The sequence below is a fragment of the Sorex fumeus genome, unplaced genomic scaffold (genome assembly GCF_029834395.1).
Source record: "Sorex fumeus unplaced genomic scaffold, SorFum_2.1 ptg000019l, whole genome shotgun sequence".
In the NCBI taxonomy this organism is placed as follows: domain Eukaryota; kingdom Metazoa; phylum Chordata; class Mammalia; order Eulipotyphla; family Soricidae; genus Sorex; species Sorex fumeus.
The window spans coordinates 37,941,273-37,957,724 of NW_026606076.1; the positions used below are offsets into that span (position 1 = coordinate 37,941,273).

The 16,452-nt window shown below is 63.9% G+C and overlaps 1 protein-coding gene across 1 annotated transcript in view; it reads left to right on the top strand.

Annotated features, from left to right (window-relative positions):
• ARID3A (AT-rich interaction domain 3A) overlaps positions 1-16,452 on the top strand; it is a 36,498-nt gene that overhangs the window by 13,276 nt on the left and 6,770 nt on the right. Inside the window, exons 4-6 of the mRNA XM_056112882.1 lie at positions 10,951-11,023; positions 13,602-13,785; positions 14,810-15,054. Of these exons, the coding sequence (XP_055968857.1) occupies positions 10,951-11,023; positions 13,602-13,785; positions 14,810-15,054 (502 nt within the window). The remainder of the gene's footprint in view (positions 1-10,950; positions 11,024-13,601; positions 13,786-14,809; positions 15,055-16,452) is intronic.

Below are 16,452 nucleotides of genomic sequence, written 5' to 3' on the forward strand. Positions count from 1 at the left end.
CCCCAGAGGGTCTCCCAAGCCCGGCCAGAAGGGATCCCTGAGCACGGAGCCGGGAGTCAGCCCTGGGAGTAACCCCCAAGTCCAACAGGCAGAAGAAGAGGAGAAGTAAGAGCTCCCCTTTCCAGACGAGTGAGTTCAGAGGAGGGGACCCCCCCACGCCCATGGGCTTCTAGCATGTGGGCAGTGGGAGGGGTGGCCATGGAGAGGGGACACTGTGCCCCGAGACTGGCAGCCTCTGAGCAGATGAGGGGCTCCTGCGAGGAGACAGAGTCGGCAGGCTGGGCAGGGTGAGCGGCGGGACCGACCACAGCCCTGAGCTGCAGAAACGGGGAACGCTCCTGTCCAGGGGCCTCTGTGGAAGTGGCCCCACGACCCCCAGACAACAGACTCGGGGTCCAGTCTCGCGGGAGGAAGGATTCTGTGCACCCCACTTGGTGCCTGACTCAGGGCCAGACGGTCGGGGCCCCGGGTGCCATAGGGGTACGGACGTCACTCCGGGGCCATCTGCGTCACTAGTGGGGGACTGAGCTGGGTTTGGGACATGGACGTGTGTGTTCGTGCACTTGTGTTGGGTGTTCCTGTGCACGATGAATTGTACGCACGCGTGTGTGAGTACACAAGGGGATGCACGTGTGTGTTTGCAAGAGCGTGCATGGGCTCACGCACGTATGAAAGTGTATTGTGTATGCGTGTGCGTATTTGTGCGTGTACTCATGTGTATGTTCGGGACCCCCAGTTCCGCGCCATTAGTACGTGCGTTAGTACACGTGTGCTTATGTGCGCGAATGTATGAATGCATGCGTGACTGTAAGTGTATGTATTTGTGTGTGCATGTGGGCTATAGTATGTGTCTGAGTGTGTGCGTGTGTGTGGTTGTCGGTACGTGTGCGTGTCTGTGTGCCCACGTATGTGTCTTTGCGTGTGCGTGTGTGTGCGTGTGTGTGTGCTTGCGGGTACGTGCGTGTGCGTTTGCCTAGCGTGTGTGTGTGTGTGTGTGCGCACGTACGTGTGTCCGGGTGTGTTCGGTCGGCGTGTGTGTGCGCGCGGCCGCGCCCGGCCGTTCCGGTGCATACGTGCCTACCTGCGCGTGCGTGTGTGCGCATGTGCAGGACCCGGCCCAGCGCCCGCCCCACCGGGGCGGGAAGGCGCACCTGGCGTCCAGCCCCGTCTGGGCACTGCGGGGGCCCACATCTGTCATTGGCGGGCAGAGGGGCCCCCCTTGGGTGTGGCGTGGGGCCCGAGGCGGGCGGCAGGGCTGTCTGGCCATTATCTGGGAGCTGGGAGCGGGTGTGTCTGTTTGCGTCTGGCTGGGCGGGTGTGGCCGGGTGTATGTGTGTGTGTGTGGGGGGGGGGTGGCAGACTGCAGGGCCCTGGGCAGGCTGGGGTGTGGGGGGTCCCGGGGGCTCCGGCTGGGAGGCCTCAGGCCGGGGCAGTGGAGGGAACTGAGCTCTGTCTTCGCTCTGTGCTCCTGCCCCCGCCAAATCTCCACCCTGCTCAGACCAGTCCTGAGCCCCCCCCCTTCTCCCCCCGCCCAGCCCAGGAGAGATGGGGATTCTGAGGTTCCTGCACCCCTTGTTCTAAGAGGCGGATCTCGGGAGGCTGCAGAGATAACTCAAGGGTTAAGCTCATTTGTGGGAGCCCCAGTTCTGCTCCATCATGCAGCCCCCTCCCACCCAAGAGCACCCAGTTTGGAGCCCTCCTTGAGCACTGACAGGTGTGGATCAAAATCCAAAAGGGAAAACAACAAAAAAGCGGGGGTCCAGAGAGATAATACCAAGGGGGACAGCATTTGGGTGTGGCCGACCCCGGTTCAAATCCCCGGCACCTCCGAGGGTCCCCCAAGCCCTGCCAGGGGTGATCCCTGAGCTCAGAGCCCGGAGTCAGCCCTGATCACCGCCTGGTATGGCCCCCAAAGCTAATAATAATAATAATAACAATAATAATATAAAAATAATAACCCCCTTTGGCGAGGCCCTTGAAGTATTTCCCTGGGACTCAGGCTGGGGTTCTGCCTCTGGGGACCCGGCCCTCTTACCCCCAAGCCGGGACTGACTCGCGCCCGGGGCCAGTCCCTTCCTGTCCCTGAGTGGCTCAGCCGTGGTTATCCCGGGAACCTTGACCCCGTGCGTGCCCAGCTCTGTCCCTCCCGCGGGCACCCTGCCTGCCTGGCACCCTGCCTGGCCATCAACCCCGGCCCGGTCCCCTTGGCGGGGGCACACGCCAACAATTCCTGGAAAGTGAGTCCTAACTCCACGGCCGGGGCGGCCCACAGCGCCGTGCCTTCCTGGGCTTCTGCTGGCCCCTGCAGGGACACAACCCTGCTGGGGGGACGGATGGGTCCTGGGCCCGCCCCGGCCGTGTCCCCTGCCTGCCCAGTCTCAGTGTCCCTCGCTGTTTCCCTGTGAGATTGGCGGCAGCCCAAAAGACAGCCCAGCAGGGAGGGCGCTGTCCTTGCACACGGTCGACTGGGTTCGATCCCCGACACCCCACAGGGTCCCCCGAGACCCTCTGGGAGTCATCCCTGAGCCCAGAGCCAGGAGACAGCCCTGGGCACTGCCGGGTTTGACCCCTGAAAAAAAAAACAAATAAAACAGATTGTTGAGAGCGGAGAGGTGGGGTGGTTGGGGAGTGGGCCCCCCGAGGCCCTCCGAGGGGCTGACCGCAACCACCAGGAACTTCCTGTGTGTACTTGTGTGGGGGGGGTTGCTCCCGCTTCTGTGCCTGGCTGGGGGGATCTTCGAACTCCAAACGCCCCATCTCTTCCCGAGGTGGGAGAGAAGAGCAGCCCCCACTTCCTGCCTGTCTGCCGGCCCCCTGAGAGAGTGGGCACAGTGGGGATCTGATTAGCAGAGACTGGGGGGTCGGGGGCGGGTGGGACTTACTCTCTGTTTTTGTTTTGCTTTATGGGCTATACCCCCTGTGCTTTGGGCTGACTCCTCGCTCTGCACTCAGGGGTCCCTCCTGGTGGGACTTGGGGGACCCCACGGAGTGTCGGGGATCGAACCCAGGTTGGCCACGTGCAGGGAGAGCGCCCGCCCCACTGACCTATCGCTCCGGACCTAGTCCTGCTATTTTTTGTTTGTTTCTTGGTGGGGGGTCACACCCGGCGATGCACAGGGGTTACTCCTGGCTCTGCACTCAGGAATCACTCCTGGCGGTGCTCGGGGGACCCTATGGGATGTTGGGAATCGAACCCGGGTCGGATGCGTGCAAGGCAAATGCCCAACCCGCTGTGCTATCGCTCCAGCCCCTGGTCTTGCTTTCTGAACCAGCTTAGGCAGGCCCCTTCCGGCACTTTCTGGGGCCGGGGCTGTTCAGGTCCTGGCTGTGTGGAAGGTCAGTTCCAAGGTATAGCTTTGACCCAACCCCTCACCCCATTCCTAGCAGCTCGGAGCCGGCAGGTGCTGGGGCCCCCATCGGAGATGGCTGCAGAGAGCGGGTGGTGAGAGAAGATTCTGGAGGGTTCTTGCTTTGTTTTGCTGTTGGATCCCACCCTGTGATGCTCAGGGGTTACTCCGGGCTCCATGCTAAGGAATCAATCCTGGCGGTGCTCAGGGAACCCTATGGGACGCCGGGGATCGAATCCCGGATGACCCCGTACAATCTCACTGGGGCATTGCTCTGGTCCCAGAGTCTACAGTTTTAGTTTTCGGACCTCGGAGTTTTGACCCGCACCCCCGCTTGGCCCAGGTGCTCCTGGGTGTGCCCCAACACCTGGCAGCGAGGGGAGGGGGGTTGAGGCCTTGGCCTCGGTCGCCCCCTCCGTGAAACGGATGTGCTCGGGAAAGAGTCTGCGTTCATGTGGGGTTCGCATGTGGGGCCCCCCTCACCCCTCCCCGCATGTCAGCTCGGCTTCCTCGAAGGGCCTCTCGGCTGCTCCTGCCCCGGACGTAGCTCTCCGCCAGCCCCTCCCCTGGGGGCTGCCTCAGTTTCCCCAGCTGGGACCAGAGGAAAATGAGAGAGATGCGCCTTTGCCCACCAGCATCACGAGTCAGCCCCGTGACGCGTTTCTGGAGCTTTCTATTAATATCTGTGGGGTGGCGGTGGGGTGCTGTGTCTTGGGAGGGGGGGCCCCTCGCGGCAGCTGGGGCCCGCGACAGATGTTTCTGCCGGGCCCAGAATCACTTCCCCAATTTTCTGGGCCCTGTGGGGCCGCCCGGCAGCGGCTGCAGGCTTACGGCCCCTCCTGGAGGTCTGATGGGAAATGGAGGCCTTTGGGCCACCCCCCCCCGAGACCGGAGGGGGTGCCCCTGAGTGCCGAGACTTCAGCTCAGAGATGCAAAGGATTTCTTCCTCCTGGACCACACCCGGCAGTGCTCAGGGCTCACTCCGCTGTGGCAACACTCTGTTCAGGGTGACCCTTTCTCTTTTTCTTTTCTTTTCTTTTCTTTTCTTTTCTTTTTCTTTTTGGGTCACACCCGGCGATGCACAGGGGTTACTCCTGGCTCTGCATTCATAAATTAACTCCTGGCGGTGCTTGGGGGACCCTATGGGATGCTGGGAATCGAACCTGGGTCGGCCGCGTGCAAGGCCAACGCCCTCCCTGCTGTGCTGTCGCTCCAGCCCCCCAAAGGGACCCTTTTTCTGTCCGAAAACCAGGATGGGGGGAGGGGTGAGGTCAGACCCCAGTGGACCGCCCCCCCCACCCCCCCGCTGTCCAATCTCTCCAGCCCCTAACCACGTATTGTGTGTGTGTGTGTGTGTGTGTGTGTGTGTGTGTGTGTGTGTGTGTAGGGGGGGTCACTCTGGGCCCAGACATGCATCTTCTGTGCCAGGTATGACCCTAAGAAGACAAAGGCCACGATCCCTGCTCCAGTGGCCTCATGAGAGGACGGAAGGAGGAGGCAGGCCCACACACGGCCGTCTGCCTGCCTCAGTTTCCTCCTGACTGGAGTGGCCGCCGGGAGTCCGTTCCGCAGCTGTGGCCGAGCAGCCAGTAGCCGTGGGCGTTTCTCTGAAGGGGGGGGCCAGCAGCTCTGGCCCACCTGGGCCCCTGCAAACGGCCTGGAGTGCTGAGTCATCTCTGGGGCTGGGGGGGCGTTGTGGCCGCGGTAGGGACTGCCCCAATCAGCCGCTTTCACCCGCACCTGGTGGATGTGGGGGTCCTCACTGTCCTGGCGGCGCCCGGGTTGGGACGGGAGTTTGTGTTTGACGGGAAGAAACTCGCCCGGGATAGGGGGCCTTGGGGTGGGGGGGACAGGCAGCGGCTCCCTTGGGCCAGCCCACAGGGAAGGAGAGAGGGGGACCCGGGCCCCCCAGGGCTGACCTCCATGGAGACGCCCCTGCCCACCTGCTCCACCGGGGTGGGGGGTCCCTCTGTCCCACAGCTCCTGGGGCAGCTAAACCGCCTTATTTTGCCCTGCTGTGGCTCTACTCTGTCCAGGGTGACCCCGTTTCTGTCCGAAAACCTGAGGCTTGGGGGGGAGGGGAGGTCAGACCACAGTAGCCGGTGGTCCCCCACCGTCCCTGATGCCCCAGGATGTTCAGGGCGGGAGTCAGGCCCCCTCCCCAGGTCGAGGGTCCATCCGGGGACGAGACGATCTGGGTGACGGTCGGCTCTCGCAGGGCTGGGCTCCTGCTGACCAGAACCTGCTGCCTTGAGGCCCCCATGGAATGTTCTGGAATGAGACGGAGGGGCCGCTGGTGCTGTGCTGTGGAGCTGCTAGACTTGGGGGGGCAGGGCTTTTGGGTTTGGTTTTGATGTTGGGGTACCATACCAGGTTCTCTCTCCTCCTGGCGGTGTTGGGATGGAAGTGGGGGGGTCCCCCATGGGCTCCCTTCTAGATCCGAGTCTCTGGAGAAAATGGGGGGATGCCCCTGGAGCGTGAAAACTGCCCCCGCACCCCCCAGTGGTTGGGGTCCAGCATGACCTCTGACCCTGAGCTCTCAGTACTGGGGGCCGGTAACTTCCCCCCTCTCTGGGGTACCCCACTGGGTGACCTGCCCCCTGGAGGGGCCCCTGTGGACTTTGGAGCCGCCTGGGTGGGTGGTGGAGGGGCCTGGCAGCACTGGGGGGACAAAGGTCCCTGAGGCCCCAAGGTGGTTTCTTTACCGAGGGGCCCCTCGGCCCTAGGGAAGGGGGGGTTGCATGTTGGAAACCCGCAGCCGCCGGGGGTGGGGGACCTTCCCGCCCAGGGCGCCCCACTCTCCCTGAGCAAGGGGGAGCCAGTGGGGCTTTCCCAGTGCGGACAGTCGTTCCAGCCTGCTGGGGTCCCCCCCCAGCTCACCCACCCACCCCAGGCTGAGGCCTCCCCTTGACCCACACAGCTGGGGGCGGTCTGGGCCTGCTGTGGGCGGGGATGGGGGTAAAAATGTGATTTCGCCACAAACAAGAATTTCCTGTTTGCCCACCGAGAGAGCGAGCACTGCAGAGGGGGGTGGGGGGGCTTATCTGCCTGGGCCTCCGCCCCTCCCCCACACCTGCGCCCTTATCTGCTTCCTGCTCCCTCTGCGGGGCCTGGGGGGGGTCCCTCCCTCCCCCCCACCAAGGCTGAGCCTGGAGTTGGGTGGGGGGGTCCCCAGGTCTCTCCCGGGAGTGGCAGGATGGAGGCCTTGCAAGCCGCTTCGATCCCGGCACCCAGGCTCCATCCAGAATGATCCCAGAGTGGGGGGTGGGGTGGGGGGTGGGGTGGGGGGTGTCCCCCCGCCCCCCAAGACCAGTCTTGGCCCATAGGTGACAGAGGAGAGTGGGGTGATGGAGGGCCGGGGGTCTCTCCCCGGAATGTAAGTTCTGAGGCCAGAGAGACAGGACAGCAGGGAGGGCGTTTGCCTTGCACATGGCTGCCCTGGGTTCGATCCCTGACATCCCATAGGGTCCCCCGGAGCACCGCCAGGAGTCCCGCTGGGTGTGACCAGAAAACCAAAACTTAAAAAAAAAAAAAAAAAAACAAGGTCTGTCTGGCAGGACTGACCAAGGGCCTGGGTGGGATTGGGGGTGTCAGCTGCAAGCAGGCTCCTATGGGGGGGTGTCGAGAAGCCAGGGAGGTCGCAGTCAGGCCACGGTGCCTCAGTTCCCCCTTCTGGGGAGCTGGAGCTGTCAGCCCAGTCTCAGCGGTGAGTGGGAGGGATGCCAGCCGCCCCCAGCCCCCTCCCCCAGTCCAGGCAGGTCGAGAGGGCCCCCCAGTGCCGCCCCGCTCTATTCCCTGGGCCCGGACAGACGCCCAGACCAGGGTCCTGGTCCCTGCAGACTGGGGGGCCCGGCCACCAGGGGTCTGGGGTCTCCCCAGGCGCAGGGCCACCAGCTGAGCATTGCTTAAGCTCCTGCTGGATACACAGGTCTGGGGGACCTGGATTAGCACTGGGTCACCTGTGTTGAGGGTGGGGGAGGCAGATTCCTGGGGTGCAGAGCCAGGAAGAATAAGGGGGCCGGGGCGGGGGGAGGCTCCAAGGGGCCCAAGCACAGGCCTGACTGGCTCGAGGTGGGTGGGTGGGGCACAGGGGGGCTGGGGGGCAGCACCTCAGGGTGTGGTCCCTGTGAAAGATTTGGGGGGCTAGGCAGGGGAGTGGGGGGTGCAACAAGGTCTTTTTTTTTTTTTTTTGCTTTTTGGGTCACACCCGGCATTGCACAGGGGTTCCTCCTGGCTCTGCACTCAGGAATTACCCCTGGCGTTGTTCAGGGGACCATATGGGATGCTGGGAATCGAACCCGGGTCGTCCGCGTGCGAGGCAAACACCCTCCCCGCTGTGCTATCGCTCCAGCCCTGGAAGAGGGTCTTGGGGGTCCTTGGAAGCTGCGGCCAGTGGGTTCTTACGGCATCAAGCAGAGATTGTGCACCGTGAAAGGGGGGCTCTGGGGAATCGGGGGGGTAGCCTGAGTGGGACCCTCAACTGCAGGGCAGTTCCAAGGCCTGGGCCCCTGGCATGGGATCTGGGCACTGGGTGCCCCTCTTGGGGGGAATGAGCTGGGGGGGGCAGAGCTTTTTCCCAGTCCTGGGACTGGCCCGGGGAGGGGGAGGGGAGGGCCCGGAACTTCAGGCCTGAGCCCCATAAAGCTGGGGCAGCCTTTACAGCCGGCCTGGCGCTCGGCCGAGGTGATGAAAGCCGCCCCCCCCCCCACGAGGCACCGGGGCCATCCGCCCTTTATGGCCCCCTGTTGGCGCCCGTCCAGTGTGGCCCCCCTCACCGTTTGGCCTGGGGGTCGTCAGCTACTTCACTGCGGGGGACATAGGGCGCCCATAGTCCAGGCCCCCCCTCCCGAACCTCGGGTTTAGGGGAAGCGGATACGTCTGTCCTGGGGATTTGGGGGGGGGCGCCTGTTTGGGGGAGACTGAACCTGGAGAACCCCCTGCCAGCCATGTCGGGGTCTCAGGAGGGGCCTGCGGTTCCCGGACCCCTGTTGAAATTCCAGGGCGGCTGTACCAAACTGTGTGGATGGGGGGCTTCAGTGGGGCTCACTCGGGGGGTTTATTTGGGGGATACCAGGACCAAGGCTCTGGGCGGGGTCCCGCTTCCCCGGGCCTGGGGTTCCTGGACTGTGCCCACACCCTCATTTCCTATGTCTCTCCCTCCTTCCCGGAACACGACTGCATTGCTGGTGACATTAACTCATCCTCCTGCCCAAAGGCTGTTTCCAGATGAGGCTTTTTTGTGTTGGGGGGGGTGTTGCCCTTCCTTCCGCATCTGCTGTCCCTGGAGAGACACCCTGTCCCCACCTGAGAAGACCCCGGGGTTCACTCAGGCACCCTGGATGTGAAACCCTGGCGGGCCCCCAGGAGGTGGTGGCAGGCAGACACCTGGTGCCACAAAGGACTGAGGAGGGGGGAGGGTGCGTGCAGATTGGGGTGGGGGGGAGCGGAGGGCCAGCCTGGGAAGGTCCATCTGCCCCGGCCTGTCCACCTGAGGGCCTCACAGCCCCTCGGGGCCTGCCCTGGCCTCCAGCCCCATAAATCAGCGCAGGAATGTGGCCATTCAGTCCCCAGGCCGGGCGGGGGAGGCCTCACAGCCCCCGACCACCCAGGCTCCCGCCCCGCCTTCTCCTGTGGACAGGTGGGGAAACTGAGGCGCAGGAGGGAGCTGCTGAGGGGATCCCTGCCAGGCTTGCTCAGAGTAGCTGTGTGCCCCCCCACCCCCCAGCCGTGCCCCCCCCCCCATGGATTATCTGGGCCGCCCAGGCAGAGCTAATTGGTGGTTTCAAGGCCCCCCACGCCCCCTCCCTCCGGCTGTTGGGTTCCTGAGACAGGGAAGCTGCATTCTCTCTCAGGGGGTAATTTTGAGGTCTGCTGTTTGCTGCGGTGCCCCCCCAAAACACACACACACACACACACACAGACAACAGACACATAGACACATACACACACACACACACACACATACTCTCTAATTATCCTGCCCTGCATACACACAGACAGACACACAAACAACAGACAACAGACAACAGACATGTAGACACATACACACACACACATTCTCTCTAATTATCCTGCCCTGCACACACACAGACAGACACACAAACAACAGACAACAGACACGTAGACACACACACACACACACACATAGAAACAGACACATACAAACACACACACACGCTCTATCCTGACCAGCCCTGCTGCTCCTCCTGGTTCTGGGGAGGAGGTGGCCCGCATGCGTGGGGACCCCCAACAGAGCGCGTGCCCCACCCCCACACCCCGGCCAACCAGGATGCCCAATGGGGGGTCCTGATGGGGGGGGGGGGGCAGGGGGGCTCTGAATGTTGGGTGAGTTGTGTGTCCCAAAGCGACAGACTGAAGATTCCAAGGGTTGGGGCTGGAGCAATAGCACAGCGGGGAGGGTGCTGGCCTTGCACACAGCTGACCTGGGTTCGATCCCCGGCATCCCATAGGGTCCCCTGAGCACTGCCAGGTGTGGCACCCAGACACCATGATGGTAGGACCTGGGGTTAAGCTCAGTGAGCTGAAGGCACAGAACGGCATGTGGGAGCCCCGGGTTCGTTCCCCAGTCGGTGACACGTGGTCCCTCAGCGCTGCCAGGAGCCGGAAGTTGACCGTCACTCACACTGGGCCGGGGGTGGCCCCAAACCAGAAATCAAACGGAAGGGGACCGGAGCGACAGCACAGTGGCGAGGGCCCTCACTTTGCACTCGGCCAGTCTCCTGTTCGATCCCTGGCACCCCGTAGGGTCACCCGAACCCTGCCGGGAGTGATCCCTGAGTGCAGCCAGGTGTAACTTACCCCTGAGCATTGCCCAGTGTGGCTTGAAAAACCAAAACCATGGGGTTGGCGCGATAGCACAGCAGGTAGGGCATTTGCGTTGCACGCGGCCGACCCGGGTTCGATTCCCAGCATCCCATAGGGTCCCCCGAGCACCGCCAGGAGTAACTCCTGAGTGCAGAGCCAGGAGGAACCCCTGAGCATCGCCGGGTGTGACCAAAAAATGAGAGACAGAGGGGGTGGAGCCATAGCACAGCAGGTAGGGCGTTTGCCTTGCATGCGGCCACCCGGGTTCGAATCCCAGCATCCCATAGGGTCCCCTGAGCACTGCCAGGAGTAACTTCTGAGTGCAGAACCAGGAGGAACCCCTGAGCATCGCTGGGTGTGACCCAAAAAGCAAAATCAAACAAAAAAAAACCAAAAAAACACAACTCATGTTCTTAATTTTTTTTTTTTTATTAAAAAGCTTAGGGGTCAGACGGGGGTCGTGATGCAGGGATGGGGGGTCCTGCAGTTCCTCCACCGTGGCCTAAGTGGGCCATGTGGACAATTACGGGGGGGAGGCAAGAGATGGGGGGAGGCAAGAGATGGGGTGAGGTAGCCCTGAATAGCCCCCCACCCTTCCTTCCCTGGACTCCAGCCTACAGGCTCTGGGACGGGGCGGGGGGTCTGAGAATCTGGGTCGGCAGCACCCCTTTTGTTGTATGAACCCCCATCAGCCGGGGGCCCTCGGCCATGCTAGACCCTCGGGGAGGTCGAGAGGGATCCTGTGTAACCCCCCACTCATAGCCTGTCCTGCTCGCAGCTCTACGAACTGGACGGGGACCCCAAGCGGAAGGAGTTTCTGGACGATCTGTTTAGCTTCATGCAGAAGAGAGGTGAGCACTGTCCGCCGGGCAGGGGTTGGCGGGGTGGGGGGGTTGGGGGGGGCAGCCTGGAGTCATCAGAGGCCTCCCCCACCCTTCCAGGGGGGTCCCAGGAGGTAGCCCAGGTCGGTAGCCCTCTGGGGGATGGACCCCGGGTCGTGTCCACGTTGACCCACCCATACTCGGTGTCCGGGAACCCCAAACACAGACTGGGCACGAGGAGCTGAGACGGGGCTGGCTGGGTGGGGAAACTGAGGCAGTGGGCCCAGGGTAGAGGTGGTGGGTGTCGAGCCTGGACGTGGGGCGGGGGTCAAGCCCCACGCAGGCCTGTCCTGGGGGGGGCTGGGTGGGGGACCCCACTCAGGGAAGGAACGACCGTGAGACTGGGGACCAAGCTGTGCCCCCACCCCCGCCCCCAAGGCCGGAAGGGGGAGGCAGGGAGGGGCACAGGGGCCAGGCCCAGCCCTGCCCAGACAGGAGGCCAGTGGCTTTGTCCAGAGTCAGCCCCGCCCTGCCAGAAGGTTCTGTAAACACGGGGCTGCTTGAGGAGAGGAGGCCGGCCGCTTTAACCCCTGCCCTGCCGTCCCTGGGCTGGCGGGCGCTGACCCTGGCCCGGGCTGCGGGGCCCCTGCCCTTATCGGCCTCCCAGCCCCGCCGGGGCCCGCTGCCCCTTGTGGTCAGCAGCTCCGCCCACTCTGTGCTCATTATCACTCTGACCACACAGGCCTGAGCGCCCCACGCCCCTGCCCAGTGGCACCGGGCCCCTCCAACCCGGGGATGGGGGTGGGGGGGCCTGGAGGACCCCTTCGAGCTGCTACCTGTAGGCCAGGCTTGGTCTGGACCCTCAAATCTGGCAACTCCGGGTGGGCAACAGCCAGCAGCAAACTCCTACACACCCCTCAAAACCCAGCCCCCAGTGCCCTTGGTATGACCCTTATTCAGACCTCCTGCTCTCTATAGTTGGATGCTTTGGGGCTGAGAATGTGGGATAGCACTGCCCACCCCCCCCCCATGCCCCCTCTGCATCCCCCAGGCTCCTGCCCATCCTCTGGCAGGTGGGGGGTGGGGGGTCAGTCAACATGTCCCCAATAGATTGTGTCCGAGTTCTTAGGGGGCTGGCACGAGGGGTCCCACCTGTACCCCCAACGCTCCAGCGGGTTCCGAGCTGACCTCCCTGCCCTTCCTTATCAAACCCCGCAGCCCCTCCCCCAGGGAGCCCCTGTTCCTATAAACATCCGTCCGGCCCCACCCCGGACACGGCCAGGCCGCTGGGCTGGGCCTCTGGTCCCTCCCGGAGGAGTGTGGGGAGAGGGTCCGGCAGCAGGGCCCCTCTGGGTGGCCATGGCACATGAGGGCATCTGTAGCTCCCTGGTGGGCCGGTGTGAGCCCACCTCCCCTCGCTGTGGTCTGCTGAGAGGCTGATCTGATGCGGGGGCAGGTGGTCACCCCAGAACTGGGCTGCAGGTGTCCACTTGGTATGCAGCTGCTGGTAGGGGTAGGGGGTCTTCCGCCAGGGACCCTGATCAGATCCTGGGCAGCATGGAGTCCAGGAACAGACCCCAGGCACTGCTAGGTGCAGCCCCCCCCCCCAAAAAAATAAAAAATAGTGGCTGGAGCACTAGCACAGCGCGTAGGGCGTTTTGCCTTGCACGCGGCCGACCCGGGTTCGATTCCCAGCATCCCATAGGGTCCTCCGAGCACCGCCAGGAGTAATTCCTGAGCGCAGAGCCAGGAGGAACCCCTGAGCATTGCCGGGTGTGACCCAAAAAGCAAAAAAAAAAAAAAAAAATTAAAAAATAGATAACCCTAAGGGTTTGGATTTTACTCTTTTTTTTTCCTTTTGGGCCACACCCAGCTGGGCTCAGGGGTTCCTCCTGGCTCAGTGCTCAGGAATCACTCCTGGTGGTGCTTGGGGGCGGTTGTAGAGGGTGCCAGGGTGGGGATGGGACCTGGGTCGATTGAGTGCAAGACACGTGCCCTATTGGGGCTGGAGCGATAGCACAGCGGGGAGGGCGTTTGCCTTGCACGCTGCCGACCCGGGTTCGATTCCCAGCGTCCCATATGGTCCCCTGAGCAACGCCAGGAGTAATTCCTGAGTGCAGAGCCAGGAGTGACCCTTGAGCATTGCTGGGTGTGACCCCCCCCCCAAGAAAAAAAAGAAGACAAGTGCCTTCCCTGCAGTAGTATCACTACGGCCCCTAACTCTTCTTTCTTTTGGGGTCCCCCTGGCTCTGCGCTCAGGAATGGCTCCTGGTGGGTTGCGGGGGACCCTGTTGGCAGATGCCCTCCCCGCTGTCCTCTTCCTCCCCTCCCCCTCCTCCTGCAGTCCCCGGGTGAACGGGGGTGTGGGGGGGACACACACGGAAGCCCCAGGCTGCCCCCACCCCTCCCCACACGGCCCTTCCCCTCTCAAATGAGATGAGCAGCGAGCACGGATGGGGAAACCGAGGCAGACCCTCCTCTCGCATGCAGTCTGATGCTGCTGCGGAGAGCGGGGTCAGGGTCTCTCCCGAGGACACTCCGGTTTGGGGGGTCGGGGTCTGGCTCCCCCTCGGCCGGCCGCCCCCCTCAGCCGCAGCCCTCCCCGCAGGGACGCCCGTGAACCGGATCCCCATCATGGCCAAGCAGGTGCTCGACCTGTTCATGCTGTACGTGCTGGTGACGGAGAAGGGCGGCCTGGTGGAGGTGATCAACAAGAAGCTGTGGCGCGAGATCACCAAGGGCCTCAACCTGCCCACGTCCATCACCAGCGCCGCCTTCACCCTGCGCACGCAGTGAGTGGGGCGCGGGGCCCGGGAGCACTGTGGGAGGAGCCAGGGCGGGGGTCAGGGGGTGTGGGCACAAGTGCTCGAGGGCCTGGGGAGCACTGTGGGAGGAGCCAGGGGGTCAGGGGCGTGGGCACAAGAGCTTGGGGGCCTGGGGAGCACTGTGGGAGGAGCCAGGGCAGGGGGCGTGGGCTCAGGGAGCGCTGTGGGAGGAGTCAGGGCAGGGGTCAGAGGGCGTGGGCACGAGTGCTTGGGGGCCTGGGGGAGCACTGTGGGAGGAGCCAGGGCAGGGGTGGCACGAGGGCTCGGGGAGCACTGTAGGAGGAGCCAGGGGGTCAGGGGGCGTGGACACGAGAGCTCGGGGGCATGGGGAGCACTGTGGGAGGAGCCAGGACAGGAGGCGTGAGCCCGGGGAGCACTGTGGGAGGAGTCAGGGCGTGGTCCCCCGGGGAGCACTGTGGGAGGAGTCATGGCGTGGCCCCGGGGAGCACTGTGGGAGGAGTCAGGGGGCATGGGCATGAGAGCTCGGGGGCCAGGGAGCACTGTGGGAGGAGGCATGGGCTCGGAGAGCACTGTGGGAGGAGTCAGAGGGCGTGGGCACGAGAGCTCAGGAGCCTGGGGAGCACTGCCGAGGAGCTGGTGGGGACGTGGGCACGAGAGCTCGGGGAGCACTGTGGGAGGAGCCAGAGCGGGAGCACGAGAGCTTGGGGATAGGGATGCGCTGCAGAAGAGCCAGGGCTGGGGGGTGGGGGACGTGGGCACGGACAGATTGGGGGGGGTCTGGGAGTCAGGGGTCGGGGAGGGCTGCGGTGCAGCCAAGGCTGGTGGCGGGGGCGGGGCCACCACGTGTTTGGGGGTCCCGGAAACAGGGGGGTCGCTGGGGTGCAGCCAAGGCTGGCGGTGGGGGCTGGGGCCACCCAGAGCTTTGGGGGTGGGGGGCCCCGGGGCGCGCTGGGCGGAGTCCGGGCTGGCGGGGGTCCCGGGCGCGCGGGAGCTGGCTTGGGTGCGACCCCTGCCCGTGGCCCCTCGGCAGGTACATGAAGTACCTGTACCCCTACGAGTGCGAGAAGCGCGGCCTGAGCAACCCCAACGAGCTGCAGGCGGCCATCGACAGCAACCGGCGCGAGGGCCGGCGCCAGAGCTTCGGGGGGTCCCTCTTCGCCTACTCGCCGGGGGGCGCGCACGTGCTGCCCTCGCCCAAGCTGCCCGTGCCCGCCCTGGGCCTGGCCGCCAGCACCAACGGCAGCGCCATCAACCCAGCCCCCAAGATCAAGAAAGGTGAGGGGGGGGTTACTGCCCGGCCTGGACCTGGGGGGGGGGTCCCGGGAAGGAGGGGGGTGGTCAGCTTGCCCCTCCCCGCACCTGGAATGACCGAACCCCAAAGAGGCGTGGAAAGGGGGTTGCCCACGCCCAGGGATGTGCCAGGCAGACATCACCAGTCACTGACCAATCCATCAGTCAATCACAGCCCCACACCCACTCGCAGACATCACCAATCAATCAATCAGGCATCAACAGGATCCACGCAAGCAGGCATCACCAATTGATCACCCTCGCGCCCCTTCCCCCACGTCCAAGAGCAGGGACCCCCCCCCACCCAGCCCAGCAGGCATCCCCGGTCACACTCGGGTCCCACGTCCACCGTGTCCCCCATCAGCGCCCCCAGCCCCTTTCCTAGCCAGCTGCCCGTTAATTTCCTTCCCAGCCCTGTGCCCGTGGGTGGCCACCAAAGCCTGTGCCCATCCCCGGTGCCCACCGCAGGCGGGCCTGGCTCTGACATCAGCCTTCCTTGACTTTTGGCTCATCGCCCCCGTCTCTGTCGGTAATTTTTTTTTTTTCCTCTGGCTCTGCAGCAAGGCCAGGCACGAACAAATCGAGGCTCCCCGACCAGGTAGCCGCAGAGGCAGACGTTACTCACCCAGCCCCTGTCTGCAGGCTGGCAGCTGCAGACATCAGCAGTTGAGCACAGAGCGCCCTCTCCTCCCGGGGCCGAGGCAGACCCGGCTAGTTGATTGCTGGAGCCGAGGCCTGACGCTCTGTGGCGGGCAGACAGAGCTTCTCAGACCTCACACGGGTCTCCGGCCCCTTAAAGGACTTTTTAAAAAAAATTTTAAGGGGCTGGAGCAATAGGACAGCGGGTCGGGTGTTTGCCTTGCATGCGGCTGACCCGGGTTCGATTCCCAGCATCCCTATGGTCCCGTGAGCACCGCCAGGAGTAATTCCTGAGTGCAAAGCCAGGAGTAACCCCTGAGCATCACCAGGTGTGACCCAAAAAGCCAAAAAAAAAAAACATTTTTTTTTAAGCTGGGGGCTTAGCCTGGGGAGAGCTAACAGTGGGGAGGGCATTGACCTTCGCAATGGGGCCCATCTGGGGTCAATCCCTCAGCGTCCCATAGGGTCCCCAGAGCACCACCCGGAGCACTGCCAGGAGTCACCCAGAGCTCAGAGCCAGGAGTAAGCCCTGAGCGCCGCCTGCTGGGACACCAACCACACCCCCCCCCCCAAAAAAAAAGTATGGAGCTGAGTCACAAGGTCACAGGGCTGAGTGGCTTTACGTGCAGGAAGCTGGGGTTAGATCCTCGGCATTGCATAGGATGCCTCGAACACCACCAGGTGTGGTTCCCCCCACTAAAAAGACATCGTAAGGGGGGGGTGGTATTACAGGTTCCCCTGGGC